The sequence below is a fragment of the Leguminivora glycinivorella genome, chromosome 26 (assembly GCF_023078275.1).
Source record: "Leguminivora glycinivorella isolate SPB_JAAS2020 chromosome 26, LegGlyc_1.1, whole genome shotgun sequence".
NCBI lineage: Eukaryota > Metazoa > Arthropoda > Insecta > Lepidoptera > Tortricidae > Leguminivora > Leguminivora glycinivorella.
In genome coordinates, this window is record NC_062996.1 from 11,277,366 (window position 1) to 11,297,263 (window position 19,898).

At 41.1% G+C, this 19,898-nt stretch overlaps 1 protein-coding gene and 1 non-coding gene across 2 annotated transcripts in view; both read left to right on the top strand.

Moving 5' to 3' along the window:
• Nucleotides 1-19,898, top strand: part of LOC125239755 (protein mahjong) — an 85,823-nt gene that overhangs the window by 19,914 nt on the left and 46,011 nt on the right. The window contains exons 5-15 of the mRNA XM_048147425.1: nucleotides 2,056-2,131; nucleotides 4,253-4,367; nucleotides 5,756-5,848; nucleotides 6,692-6,826; nucleotides 8,658-8,743; nucleotides 9,789-9,956; nucleotides 11,306-11,439; nucleotides 12,364-12,475; nucleotides 14,362-14,498; nucleotides 17,507-17,591; nucleotides 19,016-19,176. Coding sequence (XP_048003382.1) covers nucleotides 2,056-2,131; nucleotides 4,253-4,367; nucleotides 5,756-5,848; nucleotides 6,692-6,826; nucleotides 8,658-8,743; nucleotides 9,789-9,956; nucleotides 11,306-11,439; nucleotides 12,364-12,475; nucleotides 14,362-14,498; nucleotides 17,507-17,591; nucleotides 19,016-19,176 — 1,302 coding nt within the window. The remainder of the gene's footprint in view (nucleotides 1-2,055; nucleotides 2,132-4,252; nucleotides 4,368-5,755; nucleotides 5,849-6,691; nucleotides 6,827-8,657; nucleotides 8,744-9,788; nucleotides 9,957-11,305; nucleotides 11,440-12,363; nucleotides 12,476-14,361; nucleotides 14,499-17,506; nucleotides 17,592-19,015; nucleotides 19,177-19,898) is intronic.
• Nucleotides 11,636-11,712, top strand: Trnat-ugu. The gene has a single exon. It is a non-coding gene; the product is annotated as a tRNA-Thr (tRNA).

Sequence of the window (19,898 nt, forward strand, 5' to 3'; positions counted from 1 at the left end):
CCCTATTCGACATAGCGCCTAAATTCCAGAACATTCCTCTTACTATCTCTAAGAGTATCGGGATACTCGGTGTCGACATTACGAAGGAGGTCCAGTTTCGGGGTCATTTGGAACTCAAAGCCAAACTGGCCTCTAAGAAGCTCGGGGTGCTCAACAGAGCGAAACAGTGCTTCACATCGGGTCACCGGCTTTTGCTATACAAAGCACAGGTTCGACCGCATATGGAGTACTGTTCTCATCTCTGGTCTGGAGCACCGAAATACCAACTTCTTCCACTTGACTCTATCCAACGTCGGGCAATTCGTATTGTTGGCGATCTCGATCTCACAGCCGGTTTAGATCCTCTTAGCCTTCGGAGAGATGTTGGCTCTCTGTGCTTGTTCTACTGTCTGTATAACGGGGAATGTTCTGATGAACTCTTTGACTTGGTGCCACCGTCGCGCTTTTATCACCGCACCTCCCGCCAAAGAAACAAAGTTCATCCTCACTTTCTCGACACGTAGCAAACCAAGAACAAACGGGCCTCCCGCTCGTTTTTGCCCAGAACGTGCAAGTTGTGGAATGAGCTACCTTCTGAGGTGTTTCCCTTGCGCTATGACATGGGGTTCTTCAAGAAGCAGGTATTTAGGGTTCTCAAAGGTCGGCAACGCATAAGTGGCTCCCCTGATGTTGCTTATGTCCATGGGCGGCGATGACTGCTTACCATCAGGCGGCTCGTCTGCTCGTTTGCTGCCTATTCCATAAAAAAAAAATGTATGGCGATTCTATATAAAATTGCAAAAAATCGCGAGAGCGGCTTGTGTGCCGTGTCGTAGAGGATGGTAAAGTGGGAGAGGCTGTCGCCGCGCCCCCGCGCGGCCGTGTGTGGAACTCGTCCTCTTCTTGGGAGGCCCGCTAGATGGCGCTGTGCTCGCGAACACCGCCTGTTTCTATTGACGATTTCGCGGTGCCAGGCTATGGGCCGGTTGCACCAAACCGTCTGTCACCATTAAAGCGTTCGTGAAATTGTATTGTATGGGAAGTTCCATAGACGTCTGCGTGACGCTGATGTGTCTGTCAAATGTGGTTGATGCAACTGGCCCAACTGGTTGATTGGTTGTTGCCGGGATACCCCCATTTGCCAGAATTTCATTTGCCATAATTTTATTTGCCACCCTATTCAACAATCATAATATTGTTTCTCATAACATCTTATGCCATAATCATTGTTTACTATATTAATCAAGTGCCAGAAACTTTGTTTCCCATGAAGTCAGTTTCCATAATGTCATTTGTCAGAATCATCGAAATCAGTAATTACCACATTCCATACCATCATTTGTCATCCAAATTAGCGACCCGAAAAGTCAATTTCCATAATGTGATTTGGCAGAATCATCGAAATGCGTAATTATCACAGAGACGACACTACTAGAAGTACTAAAAAGAATGGGATAAGAATGAATCTGCTATCAGAGAGTAGGTTAGGTTAGGTTAGAACTGTGACCACCTGAAAAATAAAACTGCTATCAGAAAGTAGGTTAGGTTAGGTTAGAACTGTGACCCCCTGGAAAATGAAACTGCTTGAAAAGTAGGTTAGGTTAGGTTAGAACTGTGACCCCCTGGAAAATGAAACTGCTATCAGAAAGTAGGTTAGGTAATAATATGGGCAATAATTAATATGGCAATAATTGCTTATGGCGTTTGAATATTATATTAAACCATATTATTGCACTTAATAATATGGCTAACAAATAGTATGGCATTGTATGATTATGGAAGGTAATGTTCGGATAAACAACCAGTATGTCATACAATTTTTATGGTAAACAAATCATTCGGGCAAATGAAATTCAGGCAAGTTAAATTCGGGCATATGAATATTATGTTAAATGACTGTCGGGCAAACAATAGACAACCGTTGTTGCCTATTTCATCGTTTTGCGAAATATGGGGAGGGTTCATACGGGGCCCTAGCGAGCAATTTTCTATAAGTAAATTCGCGGCTACATTTTACCACCTATTTGTACTGACAATGTGTCCATGCCGGAGTATAAGTGGATGTTGTTGTTGCAGGGATATAAACGCGATGCTGGTGCCGCTGATGCTGCGGCGGCTTCACGTGCTGCGGAACAAGAACCAGGAGGAAAAGGTCAGTCTCTTTAACCCCCGACGCACAAACGAAGGGGTGTTATAAGTTTGACGTGTCTGTCTGTGTGTATGTCTGTCTGTCTGTCTGTCTGTTTGTCTGTCTGTCTGTGTGTGTGTCTGTCTGTGGCATCGTAGCTCTCGAACGGATGAACCGATTTTGATTTAGTTTTTTTTATCTGAAAGCTGAGTTAGTCGGGAGTGTTCTTAGCCATGTTTCATGAAAATCGGTCCACTAGGTCGCGGTCGGGGGTTTTTTCAAAATTTAAATTTTGTGGTTAGGTTATTCAAAGTCTTCAAGCAAGAAGGAGCGAAATAAAAAGAAAATCTGTCATATCTCGGCCACACTATGCCCCTCGCGCTGCCGCGATGTTGCCCTCTCCGGTCACACACTGCCCACTCGCGCGATTAATCGCTTTACGGCCTAGCCACGACAATGGTCTAAGGCGTCTTGCGGCAGCGGCAAGCGGTAAGTCACAAAAACAAAAACGCAGCGCGCGCGAGGCATGCCACGACCTTGCCGCTGTTCGAAATCGCGCGCGGGTTTTTACGGGCCTACCCGCGGCAGCGGCGCGCGGGGCGGCGCGCGACGAGAACTACTGTAGCGCGCCGCGCCCGCACCGCCACGACATTACAGCGGCGCGACCGGCCTAGGCGGCTAGATGGGGCTAGCGATTCCGCGCGAAACAAAATATTTTGTTTTTATTATGAGCGTCTTGAACCCCGAAACCTTTATCTAATGAAAATTGAATTGTACTTTCGCGTATGTAGTATGTAATAATGTTTTCAAACATATTTTTGTATAGTATTTATTCGTATTTAATCTTCATTTTTTTCTAAGTGTTTATTTATATTAAGTATCATTTAACTAGCCATAAAATAAATTCCATGTACTTAGTCATCACACATATTCTCTTGTACAAGACGTAATTGACTAATTAAAGCATTCTATGCACTTTAGAGTCATATTCGACAGTAAAAAACATGTTTTTAAATATGAAAACGTTCTGGCCGCTCTTAGGCCCTGCCGCCGCTTCTAAAAGTACGTGGCATGGCTAGCGCCCGCGCGCGTTTCCCGCGCAGCCCAGCCGCCCCGCTCGCCGCCTTAGACCATTGTCGTGGCTAGGCCGTTAGGTTGTTGCGGGTCCGCCGACTCGCGACAAAACACCGACAAAATAGGGAGCGGTGGGCGTGACGAGTATCAGGCCAAAAACATACACTAACCTTGAATTGTTCGGATTAATCCCTACCGCTTCTTTCCGCCATCGCCCTACGCGACAACATTTCCATCGCCATCATTTAGATGGCTGGCAGTCCTCAACTGTGCGTTTCTCCAGAAACTTCCTGCCCCGCACAGCTAAACTGTGGAATGAATTGTCGCCTGCGGTATTTCCGGACCGACACGACCTTCAAATCTTCAAGAAAAGAGCGTACACCCATCTTAAAGGCCGGCAACGCACCTCCAACACCTCTGGTGTTTCGGGTGTCCATGGGCGGCGGTGATCGCTTACCATCAGGCGACCTGTCTGCTCGTTTGCCTCCTATCCCATAAAAAAAAAACCTCCGGGAGTCGGGCACTGCAAGCAGGGTGGGCCGGGGTCCACAACTATTCCAGGAGGCACATAACCGTTTTTGCACATGTCTTATATCCGTCTGTCATAGGTCAACAACTATATATTTAGAGGGTGGCGCGGGGCGAGGGGAAACATAATATATCTTTAGGCCGATAGTCCACTATCAGATGTTTATCATAGATATGTGATCATAGGTCTGTATGCCTCCCTTTTTCTCCAACGTGATTATTACTATTTGACGATCGGTCTGACTTAGTTGGTAGTGACCCTGCCTGCTAAGCCGCGGTCCTGGGTTCGAATCCCGGTAAGGGCATTTATTTGTGTGATGAGCATAGATATTTGTTTCTGAGTCATGGATGTTTTCTATGTATATAAGTATGTATTTATCTATTTTAAGTATGTATATCGTCGCTTAGCACCCATAGCTCATAGTACAAGCTTTGCTTAGTTTGGGGCTAAGTTGATCTGTGTAAGGTGTCCTCAATATTTATTTATTCAAACTTTTTTGAAATCTCTCATATATACATAACCGGGAATATGTTTCGTTTCAGCAAAGCAACCAAAACACAACGCCGCCGAGCCAGACGCGGCACTTCGCGCGCTTCGACAAGAAAAGGCAGAGCGATGTCAAGTGCAACGGGCCCAGCGAGAAACCCGGCAAGAAAGGTACTTTCACATACACATTACTGCGGCGTAATTACTGTGGCCTGTGTGGTGACGGGTTAAGAATTTCACCACCCCCTTTCTTCCCGTGGGTGTCGTAGAAGCCGACTGTGGGATATGGGTTAAATTGTGGCGTAGGCGAGAGGCTGGCAATGTCACAGTTTCGTTCAACCTGTCACTGCAATATCACAGTTTCGTTTTCTTTCAACTCCTTATTTGCCAAGAGTGACACTGAAACTTGAGTAGTTTCATGTGCTCTGCCTACCCCTTCATGGTATACAGGCGTGATTGTATGTTGTTGTTGTTGTTATTACTGCGGCGTAGCCGAATGGCAATCGTCGACGCCAGACGCCGACAGAAATGCAGTCTGGCTCTGTCGCGACAATATGCAAGAGCGATAGAGATAGATAACTACGAAACAGATATTATCGTGAGCGTTTGTGCATTTGACCCTGGATCAATGTTTGAATTTCGACCATAAACTGCCTAAACTTTCGGCCGCGTGCTCCGTATGAATTGATATATATCGTCGAACGCCGCTGGATATATATCGGATATATACACCGTGTTTCACTTAACACTAAAAACCTGAAAACACTTTGTTCAGAATCGAGAGTAGAATCGATTGAGCTATATCTTGATGGGGGTAATATTTTTATTTAAATTAGTATTATTAATTATTTTTTACGTGCCCATTCTATTGTACTCGTAATACAACATTGTGTATATCGCATTGCTAGAGGTTGTTTACCTTTTTTCAGTATTTAGGGGTATTAATACTGGCCGGTTACTTGGACGATTATTTTTTCCGCTACTAGTTTGACGTTGTTTGTCAGTTTAATCTTAATGTTTATCATAAGTCATAACAAATTGAACTCTTACCTAATTACAACCTTGTCATTTTGAATATTGAGTTTATTTGCTTAATGCGATTACCTGTCCAATTTGAAGTTTACTGTGACAAAGCTTTAAAGTGTTTTACAGTGACATCTTAGCTGTCTATTGGTAAACCTTATGTCGTTGCAGTAACGTACACAAATAAATAGTCTTATGGTTTATGATGGTAGTTAGCAATTATTTTATTGAGTGTAGAGCTAAAAGTCAAGTAGAGCTGTACAGAAAATTAAAAATTCAATTAAAAAAAAAGTAACGATCAGATTAAAAGATGAATACTCTAGATGAGTTTAAAAAAATAAAAATCAGTTGGGGTGTCTGAGGTTTTGAGTGATACCGGAAACACCGTGTATATCTTGATACATATCCATTGATATATATCCTCGAATCCTGAATTTTATTGTATGGGTAGTTCCATAGTCGTCTGCTGCGTGACGATGATGTGTCTGTCAGATGTGGTTGATGCAACTGGTCCTAAGATTATCTATTATTGGCAGACCGGGAGAAGGATTCTGGCGGGGGCGGCGATGTGGAGATGGAGCTGGCGACGTCCCCCGCCGACCCCGGCACGCCTGTCAAGAACTGCAACTGTAAGTTTATATTTTCATTTTATTTTTTATTATGAATGGGCTTACTCTTGGCCACAGACTAGCTAAAGGCAAAGACGTGGCCTACGATGGAGTGAGCTCGCGCAGAAGATGCCTGTTCACTCTCGATTTGAAGGCCGCCGGGTTATATGAGCTCGGAAATTCAGACGCCGGCAAGGAATTCCACTCCTTGGCAGTGCGCATAAGAAAAGAAGAAGCAAAGCGCAATTCTAAAAATTCTAGAATTCCGTCAAATTTTGGCCCTTAATGAAAAAAGTTTGCCCACCACTATTTTAAATGAATAATTAATATTAAGAATATTGTTTTCTCAAACATGGTATGAAATATTGATGTTATGTGCCTTATAATTGGCAGCGAAGTATGACGTTGCAGGTGCGGCTAGGACGATTGATAGATAATGGAATTTCATACAAACCTTGCAGGCCAAGGCCGGCAAAGTCTTCTTTTTTAATTTCCAAACACAGATAATTGTGACATAACATCCAGGTATTTAGCCAATTAAAAAAAAAACTATAAGGGGCTTTATAGACGTGCCGACTGCAACTGGTACGGGCCCTAGAAAATATTTGATTTTGGGTGCGTTTTCACACAAAAAAAATTTTTTCGTTTTTTTTTGCGCTACGACGCACCGTTTAGGAGATACAGCCATCCAAAGTTACTATTTTCAGTAGACTTGATTTATTTCATACCATGTTTGAGAAAAGCACTATATATACCTCGGCGGGAAATGGGGTTGCCGGCCGAAGACATATAGATAGGTCTGAGGAACTCCATTTGTCCCGGCCTCTGTAGTAATGTACTATTATATATATGTTTATATTGCAGCTAACGCGTCATCTCCCGCGCACGGCGGCATGATGTCGCCGCCGCCGCGCCCGCCGCCGCTCGCGCCCCCTCCCCCGCACGTGCACGAGACGGAGTCCAACTCCAGCTGGGCCGAGATGGAGACTTACGTTATAGGTACACTACACCACACGCACGCACTACTCATTACCATACACCAAACACATGTATAACTCTGTATAGACAGATAAAGTTTAAAAAAAAAAACGTACCTCAGTACCATACAGAAAAAGGTACGGTGGCCTAGATGGCATTACACCTTTGGGGTACGCTCGGCTAAATGGCGCTAATATTAATATTTGACATTTTAACACATATCAAGCTAAGAATATGGGCCAAATTGTTAAAACTGAGGTTTAAAAGTTTTAAGCCTGTATCGAGAGATGGCAGTCTATGCACTGTGATTACACATTTTACTTTGACAGTAACTCTCTATAACACTCGATCCTCTTTGCCATAGACGAATAAGTAAGGAAAGAGTTGTAACTCCATACATCAGTAAATGCAACTTATTTATAGTAACGTCTAGCCTCATTCACGCGTCAACTAGCGTAAATTATCAGTACTGCTACTTGTCAATAGATGTCGCGACGAACAGAAAGTCTAATGCTCAACCATTTTTAGCTAATATTACAATAGCATTAATCAATACTCTGTTTTCAATTCCTTCTGCTTGTAATATAGAAATAGAAATCATTTATTCGTGACAAGTGACAACAGAAATTATTTACACATAACTCAAAAAAATAGGTACATATAGACCGTCAACCAAATCTTGTCACTAGAAAAAGGCGGCAAATTTGAAAAATCGCGGGCTAGCAACACTAGTTTTGAAAATCGGTGGAAATTCGCGTGTCATTTGTCTCTTATCTGTGGAAATCTCCGTCCTACCAAAAAGAGAAATAACTAGCACATATCCGTCCCTTTTTAATACATTATCTATTTCGTAAGGAAGGAGCGAGCCCCTTGGAAAAAAAATATCTGTGGCTGTTCGACGTACATTGCTGGTTTTTGTACGTTTCATAGGGATACCATACTTTAGTTTGATGTACATTGCTACTGCCAAAATTTGGTTGACAGGCTATACATAATATTTGCCACGAAATGGTCCCGACTCAGCATGGCGTTAGCCTGGGAGGGCCAACGCTGATCTTCCGTCGGGGCCATTGCGGGGGCATATAAGTTGTAAACTGTTTTAATAATACATTTTTGGCAGACGAGACACTGTTGACACCCAGTGTTGAGTAGTGGTACCGATAATTTACGATATTTGACGCGTGGAGGCTGGATGTCACTACAAATAACTTGCATTTACTGATAACTCTTTCCTTACTTATTCCTCTATGCATTTACTGATGTATGGAATTACAACCCTTCCCTTATTCATTTCTATATGCTAAAAGTTATACACCCTGTTTATATTGAATTTCGTTAACTTTAAGGGAAGATTATTTACATCAAATACAATTAATGTCTCTAAGAAACTAGCGTCTTAATTCTTGCGATTATCGAGTTATTAAAAAAATAAAGTTAATGACTAAACACGTGTTTGAAAGCCTTGACCAGGGGCCCGTTTCTCGAAAGGTACAAGCCTTGTATTTACAAGTGCGCGAACTGTCAAATCGTATGGGTTGTCATGGAAACACACTTGTAATACAAGGCTTGTACCTTTCGAGAAACGGGCCCCAGTTCCTAAAGTTATTTGTTTTGACATGTGCCGTCAATCACTTGACACTACATTCAAGTGAATGTTATTCTTAAGGGTCTCTCACACTAATAAATTCATTTATTATGTATGAAAATTATGTTTTTTTTTTGCGAATTTAACTTATAGTGAAATACAGGGTGGTTCCTGATAATGAACCTAACGACGTGTCGAATTTAACGGAAAACAAAAAAACACGGTGTATAACGTAAGAATAGGTATAATAATCTTATATTGTTGCAGGAAACATCCAGATCCACCCGCCTACGGACGCCACCAAACAGATGCTCATACTGCGATACCTCACGCCCATGGGCGAATACCAAGAGGTAAACTGCTTTACTACAACTTTAACTTATTAGTTTTACAAACTAGGTTTTACCCGCGGCTACGCTCGCGTTAGGCACTGGTCCCACCGCGAGCTAGTAAGCTATGAGCTATCGGCTATAAAAACGAACAAAAGATAATCACTCCCGTGCGAATAAAAGAGACACCACAATGTTTATAGTTACTCGCCCAGCGGTGAGCTATCAATATCGCCGTGTCTCTTTTATTTGCACGGGAGTGCTTATCTTTTGTTCGTTTTTATAGCTCATAGCTTACTAGCTCGCGGTAGGACCAGTGCCTTAGAAACAGACAAAAAGTAGCCTATTGTCCCGGCTCTGTAAGTTCACATTTTTGACACATTTGTTTTGAAGTATGTTGCGATGTGGCTAAGACGTATCGTTTGCCAAATCTAACGATTAATTTCGAATTGGTTGAATCGATTAGGCCCTATGGACAAGGAGGCGCTTAAACAAATATATGATTTCTATCAACTTACTGAAATGACATTTGAATAGAAATGACAGACTCTGCCACAGCACTAGTTTAAAAATAAAAATGAATGATATCGTAAAATACTCAGTAACGAAGATCAGCAAAAATGTAACATGTGTTAGATTATGTTTAAAGTAAGCTAAATATTGTTTTAAAGTACTTGATTTTTTAAAATATTATAATACAGGATTTTATTTAAAATTTCATTAGGTCGCGCGAGTTTACGTTTTGTGGACGCTGTCATGTGTCAAAAAGAGGTTCCTACAGCTCTGGGACAATAAGATAAGATAAGATAAGATATGATTTATTGTATAACTGTGTACAAAGATATTTACAATACTACAATTTGAGAACCAACAGTTTGTCCATCACGGACGTACAATATAATTTCCTTACACTAAACTATAACTAATTAATACATGCATGCACTATTGTCGTAAGCATCAAACTCTTTCATGCTGTAGAATACTCTACCAATAAGCCACTTTTTGAGAACACTTTTAAATAGTAATGTACTATATTCCATTTCACTAACTATGATCTGTCTGTTTCCAGTTCCTATCGCACGTGTTCGCACAGAACGCGCTCGGGCTCATCCTCGGCTACCTCAACGTGCGAGAGTCCAGAGACTCGAGACTCGCGTTCGAGGCCCTCAAGTACCTGGCCGCTCTCCTCTGCCACAAGAAGTTCTCCATAGACTTCATACACATGGGCGGGCTCCAGGTGAGTAGACTCGAGTCTAGAGACTCGAGACTCAAGTACCTGGCCGCGCTGCTCTGCCACAAGAAGTTCTCCATAGACTTTATACACATGGGCGGGCTACAGGTGAGTAGACTCGAGTCGAGTCTATAGACTCGAGTCTCTCGAGTCAAGCCTAAGCACTCGAGTATACCCAGTCGAGTCTAGAGACTCAAGAGTCGAGTCTAGCGACTCGCGAGTCGAGTTCATAGACTCGAGACTCGCGTTCGAGGCTCTAAAATATCTAGCTGCCTTGCTCTGCCACAAGAAGTTCTCCATAGACTTTATACACATGGGCGGGCTACAGGTGAGTAGACTCGAGTCTAGAGACTCGAGACTCAAGTACCTGGCCGCGCTGCTCTGCCATAAGAATTCTCCATAGACTTTATACACATGGGGCTGCAGGTGAGTAGACTCGAGTCTAGAGACTCGAGACTCAAGTACCTGGCCGCGTCTAGCGACTCGCGAGTCGAGTTCATAGACTCGAGACTCGCGTTCGAGGCTCTAAAATATCTCTGCCACAAGAAGTTCTCCATAGACTTTATACACATGGGCTACAGGTGGTGGTGATACTGAGGAGTGACGTCACGGTCAATTCATTTACTTTATATCTTTCTCTTTGACTTATTAAATAGATACTATGTTTAAAAATAACTACTGACTATATTTTTCTTCTAATTATGTGGTGCTTTATTTTAGTGCACTGCATAAAATACTTTTCACCACACCAACTGATAAAGGATTACTTTGCTATTCGAATACAGATAGTAAAATTGCATTTTATCCACAAGAGTGCAAAGTAATTTCATATAAATTTTAACTTGGTATCTTGAGCTGACTGGTAGAAATCACCTATAAATGTGAGTGTGCACGGGAAAACGTCCCACTTTGTCGATTGCTATAAAGCCGTTTTGTCAGTTTATTTACGAGTAAATCTCGCCTTAATGGTAACCGACAAAGTGGGACGTTTTACTAAACACACTCACAAATGATGATTTTGAATTATAAATATTAAATAAATTCGATTTGATTTAGTTTGATGTACGACTATCAATAGTCAGTATTTTGTTCGTGTTGGCGTGGTGAAAAATTTTGTGTTTCACTCGGCGGCAAAGTTTGTTTAACCTTCGTGCTTTGGAACCCTCGCAACGCTCAAGATTCCACTTTTTGAACCACTCGCTACGCTCGCGGTTCAATATTGGAATTTTTCGCTTGCTCAGGTATCAATATTGGCACGTGCGGTTAAACAACAACTTTGCCCCCTTGTAAAACAAATAACTATTATTTCAAGTACAGGAAACTAGCCTATTTGAATTGTTTTATATATTTTCCAGAAATTTCTCGAAGTACCTCGACCGTCAGTGGCAGCGACTGGCGTGTCCATCTGTCTGTACTACCTCGCGTACTGTGAAGACGCCATGGAGCGCGTGTGCCTCCTACCACGAGCCACGCTCGCTGATTTAGTCAAGTGAGTATTATTTGTCTGGCCTAGTGGTTATTACCCTTCCTATTAAATAGGATTTAAACTGTCAATTGTTATAAACTGAAATAAATATCATACTCGAAAGAAAAAACGACAAGACCCACTGGTGGCCGAGCCGGGAATCGAACCCGGGTCTTCAGCTTACGCGGTTAACGTTATTACCACTAGACGGCGGCTGGGCGGGCAGGTGGTCTAGTGGTAATGACGTTAGCCGTGTAAGCTGAAGTGAAGACCCGGGTTCGATTCCCGGCTCGGCCACCAGTGGGCCTTGTCATTTTTTCTGTCGTGTATGATATCTATTTCAGTTTATAATTTATATATAAATATATAGTAGTGTGACAGCTTGAAAAACAACAAATCAAAAAAATATTTATTAAAAAATAATTTCATTTGTTCCCTAGTTCTATCAATTATTGTCACACAAGTCGTCATGGGTGTCATATTATAGATTCCTAGGGTGATGATTTCCAAAATGATGACCAAATTTAGAATGCAAGACGACGGACATGCTTTTAATAACAAAAGTTGTCATGTTATACAGAAGTTGGGTTGCAACTCTGGAGTTGCAGGCGTCCATAGGCTACGGAGACCGCTTACCGGCGAGCTAGCTGCATGCTTGTTTACCACCGGCGTAGTATTAAAACAACCATGTATATTCTGCTAGCTTTTAAATTAAATTTGAAAATTGAGTAATGCTTCATACAAACTTCCACCCCCCGTTTTAGGGGGGGGGGGGGGTTGACAGAGATAAAGAAAAGCCTGTGTCAGTCACTCTCCATCCCTTTAACTATCTCCACTTAAAAAATCACGTCAATTCGTCGTGCCGTGAAAGACGAACAAACAAACAGACACACTTTCCCAGTTGTAATAGTAGTATAGATATGGATTGATAATGTTTTTTTGTTGCAGATACGCGCTATGGCTGCTAGAGTGTTCGCACGACTCTGGCCGCTGCCACGCGACCATGTTCTTCGGCCTATCTTTCCAATTCAGAGTCATCTTAGAAGAGTTCGATAATCAGGTAATGAACACATTTTCTTTCAGGCGTTCTTGTACTATAATTATGTTTCGATTCGTCACATTCAGATTCTTAGTTTAGGAAGGTAAAAATCACAAAAACACTTTCAAGATTCAATGGTTTATTCATGGTAAACACATAATTATCTACATAAGTATTACATAAAATTTACAATTAATATTAAAAAATGTATGACGCCTCAGCATAGATGCTGACCCAGGGGTCAGCGCTGATCTTCCGGCGAGACCACTTTGTGGGCCACAAACGCAGCGCAGCTGCACGACTTTGAAAGTAGCTTTTCATTAGGATTGCTTAAAATTATTTATTAAGTTAACTAACAAAAATACAACGATATTTAAAAAACACTTTTTCTTCCTCACTCACTCTTTCATGTTTCGGATTTTTTTTAAACTTAGATTTTGCAAATATTCTGTACGTGACTCACAAACATGGAACTCCTCCCTCCCCCCTGTCACAACATGCCACATTTTGTGGACCCCCTCCTCCCCCCGTCTAGGTGAGATGTAATTAATGGGTGAAACCTTTTCACTTATCTACAGATGTATTGCGAAAACATTTGCCATCGTATTGTTGCGGAGACGTACGAACGTGTCATGCTATTTCAGTCAGTCTCAGTCGAAGACCTGTACAGGGAACAGCGCAATCACATTTTTAGGGTTCCGTAGCCAAAATGGCAAAAACGGAACCCTTATAGTTTCGTCATGTCCGTCTGTCCGTCTGTCCGTCTGTCCGTCTGTCCGTCTGTCACAGCCGATTTACTCGGAAACTATAAGTACTACAGTGATGAAATTTGATGGGAATATGTGTTGTATGAACCGCTACAAAATTATGACACTAAATAGTAAAAAAAAGAATTGGGGGTGGGGCCCCCATACATGTAACTGAGGGATGAAAATTTTTTTTTCGATGTACATACCCGTGTGGGGTATCAATGGAAAGGTCTTTTAAAATGATATAAAGTTTTCTAAAAAACATTTTTCTTAAAGTGAACGGTTTTTGAGATATCAGCTCTCAAAGTCGTAAAAAGTATGTCCCCCCCCCTCTATTTTTATAACTACGGGGTATAAAATTCTAAAAAAAATAGAGGTGATGCATGCTAATTAACTCTTTCAACGATTTTTGGTTTGATCAAAGTATCTCTTATAGTTTTTGAGATAGGTTGATTTAACTGTAATTTTGGTTTGCTGCTACGGAACCCTTTGTGCGCGAGCCCGACTCGCACTTGGCCGGTTTTTTGTCATACTAAATTGAACCTTATCACTGAGACAGAGAGGTGATCGTATCAGACTAGCGAAAACGGTCCACATGAGAGCGCATTGTTTGGGCTGGTGTCTCTCTCGCACGTGTGGCCAGTGATAATGAGGTTACCATAGTAGTAGTATTTTTATCTGTATATTACCTGACTTTATAACTTCTTATATTATTTTAGTGTTATATTCAAAGTAGGATTTCGATATATTGTAAAGAATTGGCAAATAATTATAATGTAATTTTTTTGATGCCAATAAATCAAAGATTTGTATAATTAAAAAATACCTTCAGTTGGGTACGTATTAGTAGATTTGGTAGTAACTTTGAAAATTGACTGATATCCCTAATTTATGACAGTGATGACGTCACACGTCACTGAATAATGTTGACATTTTCACTGAGAGGGACACCAGCCCATCATCTTGTGGACTCACTTTTTGACCTAACTACTCATTCTGGTTTAACTATAATTCTGTGGTCTCAGTACAAGATGTATTGACATTGACTGAACTGAACTAGCATGACAAATACAAGTTTACTAGCGCGATGAGCAATGACGAATTTGGAGGTACTATTTGTATCATAAAATGAAAACCTTAATCCTTCTCTTGTTTCAGGACGGGCTCAGAAAGCTGTATAACGTAATATCAACACTGCCGATACTGGGCTCGGACGAGGAGGAATCTCGAGTGTCTGAGGACGAGACTTGCGCCGCCAGACAAATCGTCAGACACGTCTGCGTTGCGCTTAGAAGGTACTTTAGTCGTACATCTATCTATTGTGTAGGGTTTAGTTTGGTTCAACCAAATAGAAAAAACCGGCCAAGAGCGTGTCGGGCCACGCTCAGTGTAGGGTTCCGTAGTTTTCCGTATTTTTCTCAAAAACTACTGAACCTATCAAGTTCAAAATAATTTTCCTAGAAAGTCTTTATAAAGTTCTACTTTAATGATTTTTTTCATATTTTTTAAACATATGGTTCAAAAGTTAGAGGGGGGGGGACGCACTTTTTAGGGTTCCGTAGTCAACTAGGAACCCTTATAGTTTCGCCATGTCTGTCTGTCCGTCCGTCCGTCCGTCCGTCCGTCCGTCCGTCCGTCCGTCCGTCCGTCCGTCCGTCCGTCCGTCCGTCCGTCCGTCCATCCGCGGATAATCTCAGTAACCGTTAGCACTAGAAAGCTGAAATTTGGTACCAATATGTATATCAATCACGCCGACAAAGTGCAAAAATAAAAAATGGAAAAAAATGTTTTATTAGGGTACCCCCCCTACATGTAAAGTGGGGGCTGATATTTTTTTTCATACCAACCCCAACGTGTGATATATTTTTGGATAGGTATTTAAAAATGAATAAGGGTTTACTAAGATCGTTTTTTGATAATATTAATATTTTCGGAAATAATCGCTCCTAAAGGAAAAAAAAGTGCGTCCCCCCCCCTCTAACTTTTGAACCATATGTTTAAAAAATATGAAAAAAATCACAAATGTAGAACTTTATAAAGACTTTCTAGGAAAATTATTTTGAACTTGATAGGTTCAGTAGTTTTTGAGAAAAATACGGAAAACTACGGAACCCTACACTGAGCGTGGCCCGACACGCTCTTGGCCGGTTTTTTTTTTCCTTTTGGAGCAATTATTTCCTAAACTATTAACATTATCAAAAAACGGTCTTAGTAAACCCTTATTCATTTTTAAATACCTATCCAACGAAATATCACACGTTGGGATTGGAATGAAAAAAAATCAGCCCCCACTTTACATGTAGGGGGGGTACCCTAATAAAACATTTTTTTCCATTTTTTATTTTTGCACTTTGTTGGCGTGATTGATATACATATTGGTACCAAATTTCAGCTTTCTAGTGCTAACGGTTACTGAGATTATCCACGGACGGACGGACGGACGGACAGACAGACATGGCGAAACTATAAGGGTTCCTAGTTGACTACGGAACCCTAAAAAGAAGCAGGTCACGAGAGCTCTTTGACAAGTCAATAGGTATCCATACTAATATTATAAATGGGAAAGAGTGTGTCTGTTTGTTTGTCCGTCTTTCACGGCAAAACGGAGCGACGAATTGACGTGATTCTTTAGGTGGAGATAGTTGAAGGGATGGAGAGTGACATAAGCTACTTTTTGTCTCTTTCTAAAGCGAGCGAAGCCGCGAGCAAAGCTAGTATTACATAAAAAACGTATTTAGATATAAATACAACAGCCAATACCTGTAAACATTACATTTATAATTTTATTGAAAATATCAGATATGTAACTGTTCTATAGTCTCTGTTGTTAGTATAGGCTAGTTTCCTATACTTAAAATAAAATATTTTATGCAGTGCACGAAATAAAGAACCACATAATTAGGAGAAAAATTTGGACAGTAGTTATGTTTGAACATAATTTCTATTTAATAAGTCAAAGAGAAAGATATAAAGTAAATGAATTGACCGTGACGTCACTCCTCAGTATTTCATAGTAATTCCATATTAGAAAATCGTTTTGACAGTTCTTAAAAAGAAGCTGATTTGACTAGTAGGAAACTAGCCTATTGTAAAATCATCTCGGCAACGAACAAAGGAAGACAAATGATAAACGAGTACGACGAACCAATTGGTCACCATTTCTGTTTAGTGAAAAATAAATAATTGCTTTTGTAATAATATTGTCTTCGGTTACCGCGATAGTTACTCATGAAATAAAACTATGAAAAACGGATTAAATCGCGTATAATGAATTTACAATTCATCCCGACGTTTCGAACACTTTACAGCGTTCGTGGTCAACGGGTGACTGAGGAAAAATTACAATCTAAATAAATTAAAAAAAAAAAAAAAAAAAAAAAAACAATGTTGAATGCTGTAAAGTGTTCGAAACATCGGGATGAATTGTAAATTCATTATACGCGATTTAATCCGTTGCCATAGTTTTATTTCATGCTTTTGTAATGTTAAATGTACTTCTGTTGACGAGCTAGTAGAACTAGGAGGCATCTCACTCCTTTAATAAACTAAAGAGGACTTTAAGTACCGTAAAATGGAGGAAATAGGGATAACCGGGGTAAATTAAAATGTTATTTTGCTTTTTACTAAATAAATATCTAATTACAAAATGTGTATCATAACAACTGTACTATTCATTTATATCGGATGATACAATTCTGTAGCATTTTGTAAAGATTTTTGGCGGAAAATCACATTTACACACACACCACAGTATAATAAAGAGTACTATCGTACAGTATGGCCACTCCCGCTCCCCGCTGAAAATGCCGCCTACCCCCTCTCGGTTACCTCACAGTTACCACCTGTCAAAAACGCGAACAGTCGACCTGTCATATTTCACTCATACAAGCATGGTACGCGTTCACCTACACGAGCTTAGACTGTGTGCTAGGAACGCGCCTCTTTCATATATTTGATCTCCAGTGTCCGAGGTGTGCCCACATACACATAAATTTCACATTTATCACATTTTAAGTTAGCCCGGCCGTCCCTATTTACCCGTTTTACGGTACAACGGATGGGCTCGATAGTTAAGGATATTTTTGTATATTGACCTTGATATAGACCGTGATTACCTTTTTGATCCGTTTTCCGTGATCATGATGCATGCAACTGCGTCGAAATATCGGGAGCTCTACAAAAATCAAAAAGGTAATCACGGTCTATATCCCGGTCAATATAAGTCTAATGAAAATAACCGTGAATCATTCAAAACTCTTATATTTTTTTTTGTTGAATATGTCTAAATGCAAGTCCCCCGCAGGTACCTGGAGGCGCACTTGCGGCTGCGGGCGGCGCAGGTGGCGCGCGCGCAGGGCGACAGTGTTCCAGAACCGCCGCCTTATAAGGTACCTCTCTTCCTTCATTCATTTTTTTTTATACTACGTCGGTGGCAAACAAGCGTATGGGCCGCCTGATGGAAAGCGGTCACCGTAATTTATGGATGCCTGCAACTCAAAGAGTGTCACATGCGCGTTGCCACCCCATTAGAAACTTGTACATTCCCCTTTGCTGTGTTAAATACACAGTAAAAAGGAGTGCACAAGTTGCAAGGAGGGTTCGGGTTGCCGACGACTCAAAGGACAATAGAAGGAATAAGTCAGTTCCGTAAGTCCTCCCATCATCAGCACACCGCACCCTCGTTGAGCTCTGGCAGCCTTACTCACCGACAGGAACACAACACTATGAGTAGGGTCTAGTGCTATTTGGCTGCGGTCTTCTGTAAGGCGGAGGTACTACCCCAGTTGGGCTCTTTATACTTTACATGCCATAAATGTATTGGCACAGTAGCGTATCGCATAAACCAAACACACCGATATGCCAGAAAGCCCCGTTTTTAACGTTCTAAACCGGTTACTCTCTTAAGAATTGTTCTCCTAAACCCGATTTTAAACTACTTTACGAACTAAACCGATGTTAAAAGATTTTGTGGCACGCGTAAATTCAATACTTAAATCGATTTCCTTATTCCTTGTTATAAATAACTTTTATCTTAAGAGGGCTTTCGTGTTAAAAATAGTGAAATCGCAACCGAGCGCTCGATCATACCGTGTGTGGTATCAAATTAAAGGGCTTTGCGAGTAGTTTATAAATATATATCACATCATAGGACTTTTTCTACTTGGTCTAACAAAATATGAGAAAATGTCCAAAAGTGGTATTAATTGTACCGGTGAAGGCTCGTTTTCAAAAAATTGGCAAAAATCAATAATAGCAATTTATAATCACTAAGGCATAACAGCAATTTAAGTAAACGTTGCAGATTAATTTAGTACCAAACTTACTTCGATGTGATGTAGATTTTCAAAGAAATTGTCACTTAGTTTTAGGTAATTTCTGAAAAAAATTGAATTCGCCTTAGGCTAGTTTACTCTTTTTCAAAAACTTAAAATAAAAATCTAGTCTGAAATGATTGTGGTACAGGATATACGAATTATAAATTTACCCGTTTTAATATTCAAAATTGTCCAAATTTTACAAATAAGATCGACTGATTCAGCTCTATACGTGCGTTTTTCTAAACGTGCATTAGAGAAAAATTCATAATTAATTTAATGAGTTAGTTTTCAAAAATCCAGTCTTATAAAAATCAAGATAATAAGATGCTCTAACTGGAACTTGAATTAAATAAATCTATTGGATAACGGAAAGTGTAGTATTTCACCGACTAAAACTATCAATTTTACATTCTTTTGACGTTTTTTTTGAAAGCAGCCTTAAAAATAAAAATCGAGAAATGTTCACACATTGTCTAACAAATCTCTCATTTCAGGCGTCAAAATCATCCCCCGAAGAGATCCAAGAACAAATCGAGCTCCTCCAATCAGTGGCGTGGTCGCGCTGGGCGCCTGTTGACGAGCTAGTAGAACTAGGAGGAATCAGTCTCCTACTGCAGGTGGTCGGCCTGGCTTATGAGTGGAACTTCAACGGCAGGTACACAGTGTGTAGTGTATAATGTACTGTTGACGAGCTAGTAGAACTAGGAGGAATCAGCCTCCTACTGCAGGTGGTCGGCCTGGCTTATGAGTGGAACTTCAACGGCAGGTACACAGTGTGCAGTGTATAATGTACTGTTGACGAGCTAGTAGAACTAGGAGGAATCAGTCTCCTACTGCAGGTGGTCGGCCTGGCTTATGAGTGGAACTTCAACGGCAGGTACACAGTGTGTAGTGTATAATGTACAGTTGACGAGCTAGTAGAACTAGGAGGCATAAGCCTCCTACAGCAGGTGGTCGGCCTGGCTTATGAGTGGAACTTCAACGGCAGGTACACAGTGTGTAGTGTATAATGTACAGTTGACGAGCTAGTAGAACTAGGAGGAATCAGTCTCCTACTGCAGGTGGTGGGCCTGGCTTATGAGTGGAACTTCAACGGCAGGTACACAGTGTGTAGTGTATAATGTACTGTTGACGAGCTAGTAGAACTAGGAGGCATAAGCCTCCTACAGCAGGTGGTCGGCCTGGCTTATGAGTGGAACTTCAACGGCAGGTACACAGTGTGTAGTGTATAATGTACAGTTGACGAGCTAGTAGAACTAGGAGGAATCAGTCTCCTACTGCAGGTGGTGGGCCTGGCTTATGAGTGGAACTTCAACGGCAGGTACACAGTGTGTAGTGTATAATGTACTGTTGACGAGCTAGTAGAACTAGGAGGCA